The sequence below is a fragment of the Octopus bimaculoides genome, chromosome 13 (genome assembly GCF_001194135.2).
Source record: "Octopus bimaculoides isolate UCB-OBI-ISO-001 chromosome 13, ASM119413v2, whole genome shotgun sequence".
Classification (NCBI taxonomy): domain Eukaryota; kingdom Metazoa; phylum Mollusca; class Cephalopoda; order Octopoda; family Octopodidae; genus Octopus; species Octopus bimaculoides.
This window is the reverse complement of record NC_068993.1, coordinates 19,877,216-19,881,913: the sequence shown is the minus strand read 5'-3', so window position 1 is coordinate 19,881,913 and position 4,698 is coordinate 19,877,216. Positions and strand designations below refer to the sequence as shown.

The 4,698-nt window shown below is 38.1% G+C and overlaps 1 protein-coding gene across 1 annotated transcript in view; it reads left to right on the top strand.

The window, feature by feature from the left end:
* The window catches only part of LOC106880352 (protein mesh), a 54,783-nt gene that overhangs the window by 30,875 nt on the left and 19,210 nt on the right, over nt 1–4,698 (top strand). The window contains exon 3 of the mRNA XM_014930240.2: nt 4,074–4,397. Coding sequence (XP_014785726.1) covers nt 4,074–4,397 — 324 coding nt within the window. The remainder of the gene's footprint in view (nt 1–4,073; nt 4,398–4,698) is intronic.

Below are 4,698 nucleotides of genomic sequence, written 5' to 3'. Positions count from 1 at the left end.
ATATATATATATATATATATATATATATACGTATATAATTGTATGTGTGTGTGTTATTTCTTTACTACCCACAAGGGGCTACACACAGAGGGGACAAACAAGGACAGACAAACGGATTAAGTCGATTATACCGACCCCAGTGCGTAACTGGTACTTATTTAATCGACCCCGAAAGGATGAAAGGCAAAGTCGACCTCGGCGGAATTTGAACTCAGAACATAGCGGCAGACGAAATACCGCTAAGCATTTCGCCCGGTGTGCTAACGTTTCTGTCAGCTCGCCGCTGTGTGTGTTTGCGCACATGTGCGTTGCTTGTGTGTGTATATATTTGTGTGTGTGTCTCCCACCACCGCTTGGAAACCAGTGTTGATGTGCTTACGCCCCTGTAAGTTAGCGGTTCGGCAAAAGTGCCCTACGGAATAAGTACCACACTTGAAAAAAAAATGTACTGGGGTCGATTATTTCAAGTGAGAATTCTTCAAAGTAGTGCCCCGGGGCATGGCCGAAACAAGTAAAGTATATACTTGAAGGAGATAGAACTATCCCTTGCATCCATATTAGAAAATATCCTTTTCTACTCTAGGCACAAGACACGAAATTTTTTGGGGAGGGGTCCAGTCGATTAGATCGACTCCAATACGCAACTGGTACTTAATTTATCGACTCCGAAAGGACGAAAGGCAAAGTCGACCTCAGAGAAATTTGAACTCAGAACGTAAAGACAGACGAAATACCGCTAAGCATTTCGCCCGGCGTGCTAACGTTTCTGCCAGCTCGCCGCCTTCATATTAGAAAATATCACGGGAGGAATACTGCAGACATTGCCTAACGCAATGTATCTGCGCTAGGTATGACATATAAATGGTTATTTCAATCTAATACTGCTTTGTTTCATAAAATGGATTTTTTTTTCAGCCGGACAGGTGTTTGCAACACCAGTCATTGCTTTCATTGTTTCCGTATATATATATGCATATATATATACTGAAGGATTTCGTCTAAACATGTTGGTTGTGAGTACACACACGTTATTGATGATGCAGAAGAGGAAGAAATGCATCTAAGGTTTTCATTCGTTGCTGCTGGGTTCAGTTCCGTCACCCTCTGATATAAAAATATTGTGGTTTAAAACCCAAATCCGTCCATGGAGATATTATCTCCGAACGAATACAACAGAAAAATGCTGTCTGTCAAGATGTATTTACATTAAGTATGATACAGAGATGATTATATAAATCTAATACTGCTTCTGTTGCGTATAAGGGATATATAGATGCAATATATAAGGGATATATACGACTTGGCTGCTTGGGGTAGCGTAATGGCTGGTAGTGTGAACGGCAGGTAAATAGACCAGTTGTTCTGGAAACACTGAGCTGTAGGAATTCACAGAGGAGAATCGTTCAGGGAAGAGTAACGTATACAATTGGGAGATCGGTGATGAATGCTGTGAAAAGGTGGGAAGAGTGGCGGATGAACAGAGAGAGAGAGAGAGAGAGAGAGAGAGAGAGAGAGAGAGAGAGAGAGAGAGAGAGAGAGAGAGAGAGAGAGAGAGATTACACGCCAAGGTAGGAGCGTAAGTAACCTCGGCCGCTATCTAAAACGATGTTTTAAATCACCCTGTATATTTAATTAGACGTTCTAGTGTGTAAGATAATCATACAGAGTTTGGAATTGCACCGCTTAAGCGACATGCTTTTGTTTATGAATACAAATGCACAGACACATTGACGTTCTGTTGAATTAGTTATTTGTGTTGCAGTTGATCGTAAAGTATAATAAAGTTACTGACATTCTGAATCAAAGACATGCACACAACGTATAGCATGTCTTCACTTATGTGTAAATATACACTTATTTATTTGTATACGCATACACAAACACAGACTAGCATTTACACATACATACTTTCTACCAATTATTCGCTCCTCAGTTCTCTCTTCTACGCTTTTCTTTTCTCCCTACACCTCTTCTAATTATTTGTTCTATTTCACCGCCTTCTCCCAATTACTTTAAACAAGAATTGCAAAGAAAACAACACAATTTCATTTGGGTTGTAGACTAAATACGTCTCCCGGTTTAACTACCAGCTTTTAGTCATCTGCCTTTGGCGTAAACCGCTCTGTTGCTAGCATTCGGACCAGATTTCTTGTCGTGATGGCAAAACGTAACTTCTTTACCACTCTTTATTATCTAAGACCCTGTATAAGTCATGGGTACAGCCTGTACTTCTTCCACAAACCCGTAATAAGAGATCATTCAATTTTCTGTAACGATTTGTTAGAAATAGATTTTTATTAATTGATGCACAATCTTCCTCTCTTTCCTTCTACAAACGACATATATTTTTTCAGACTGATGACAAAACAAGCGACTGATTCTCTTCAGTCACACCAGTCGTTTAAGCTGAGCTATAATAGGTATCATAGCCTACCTGCAATTTTTTTGAGGCTAGTAAAACGATAGCTAATTTAAGGCCTTAACAACTAGCCCGACAAAAATTCTGTTACATTGAACACAGTTGGTTTCATAATGCAAATCTCGCTGTATTCGTGAGCATTTCCAAATCTTGCAAACAAAAACATTTTAACTGTGGACTACAGACTTTACATTGTCCAGTCTCCCCTTTCTATTTTTATTTTTTAAGAAAATAAGATGTAACTTAAGAAAATTTGGTTGCTATTTCTAGGAGTGGCAAGCTTTCTCTGTAGAGGGTTTCTCGTTGGCTCGTGACATCACATAGTTTCAAGTTCAATGAGACTGATCACGATTATCAGCTACAAGGGAGGTAACTTTTGTCTTGAAAGGAAGCGAGTCTTTAGTTTGAATCACATAACTCAGATCTGAATGGATTAAATTTGAGCGCGGTTGAAAATAATAACTAAAACAATGAAAGTTGTATTATAATACCCTGTTGTACACAATGGGTGTTTCCATGTTACAATACTTCCGCTTCCATGTAATTATTTTCCACAATATCTAGGTATTGCGGGAAATTCCAGCAGGTTAGCTTGAGATCAGACAATGCATATTGCGACAGCTGCCTTAGAGTTAAACTATATCTCGATATCCTCTATTCAGAAAATTCAATTGCATTAATGTAGTTCTTATGTTATTTTTCTGAGGTTTAATGAGCAAAAGAATTCAATTTCACGACGACTAATTTTGAACAGTCTTTATCTTACGTGAGCAGTGCGAAGCTAATAGATTCCTGTTCAACCTAACGATAAAAATATTGTGCCTGCATCCATCCGAATAAATGTTTACTTCACGATAAATATCCTTCTAAAATGTTTTTATGTATAAGTAATAATATCAAATGAGAATTAATGTCTTGTGAAACCTTATAAACATTCCTGCAAACTTTGTGGTTTGTATATCTGAATGTTCTCTTTTTAACCGTCATTCACAATTGATATTTTCTCGCGTGCACAAAATATTTAGAACACTCAAATATTTCAAGCCATTTGTAAGCCAAGATGGTTGAAAACAATGAATGGTGATAATTTATTGCTCGAATTAATTTAGACCCAACCATTCTCTGAATAATTATACACATCCCACCAATAAATCAGCCAACTTATATAGACATATCAGCAACACAATCAAAATCCCTTCTACATTTTCTCTCCTACTACTGCTCATCTTTTTCACTGTTAATCTTACACCGATTCTTCGTCAAATCATTATCGTTATTATTATGCGGTGAGCTGGCAGAATCGATAGCACGCCGGGAAAAATGCTTAGAAGCATTTCGTCTGTAGTTACGTTCTGAGCTCAAATTCCATCAAAGACGACTTTATCTTTCATCCTTTCGGGATCGATTAAATAAGTACCAGTTGAGAACTGGGGTCGATGTAATTGACTTACCCATCATCCGAAATTGATGGCCTTATACCAGAATCATTTATTATTATTATTATAATCATCATCATCATTATTATTATTGTGTGTGTGCGTCTGTGTGTGTGCGTATGCCTCTCTGTGCGTCAGTAGGTCCGCGTGCGCATTGCGTATATTTATGTCACTTATTTCTTGTTTATTTTATATATTATCTCTGATTGTATTGACAGGTTACTCCATTTGGAAGTTTAGGATTTAAAGAGCAAAAGTTCGAACTTGTCGACTGGGATGGTCCAAGGGAATATGATGTGAAAGATCCTCCTTTTATAGCTCCTCTGTATTTCGACTCAGCATTCTCTGCAGAACAAGTCAGTCGACAAGACGAAAGCATATATTATCGAATTGTCACCGATTCATATATCAGGTCTAATGTTACGAAAATCATACAACAATCTATGGTAGGAGGCGAATTTTTCAACTCAAGTATTGTTGTCATAGCGACTTGGGAAGGCCTGATCGATCGAAATGATTTAATGAATGGTAAAGTGAATAAAGTAAGTTCCTTTTGGCTCAATTACTCATTACTGCATTCGAAATTTGACAAGAAATAAATAACAGTATGCAACACGATTTTGGTCCCTGGTCCTATTTGTTTACCCCTAGAAAGTATGAAAAAGGCTAATATTTCCTTTAGGCTTTGCTTTTCTTGCATTTTTTCCAACCCCACAAAATCCTTCTGCTCTTGATCACAGATGCACATATCAGCCACTAAGCATCCACACGCACACGCACGCGCACGCGCACGCACGCAAACACACACACACACACACACACACACACACACACACACACTCT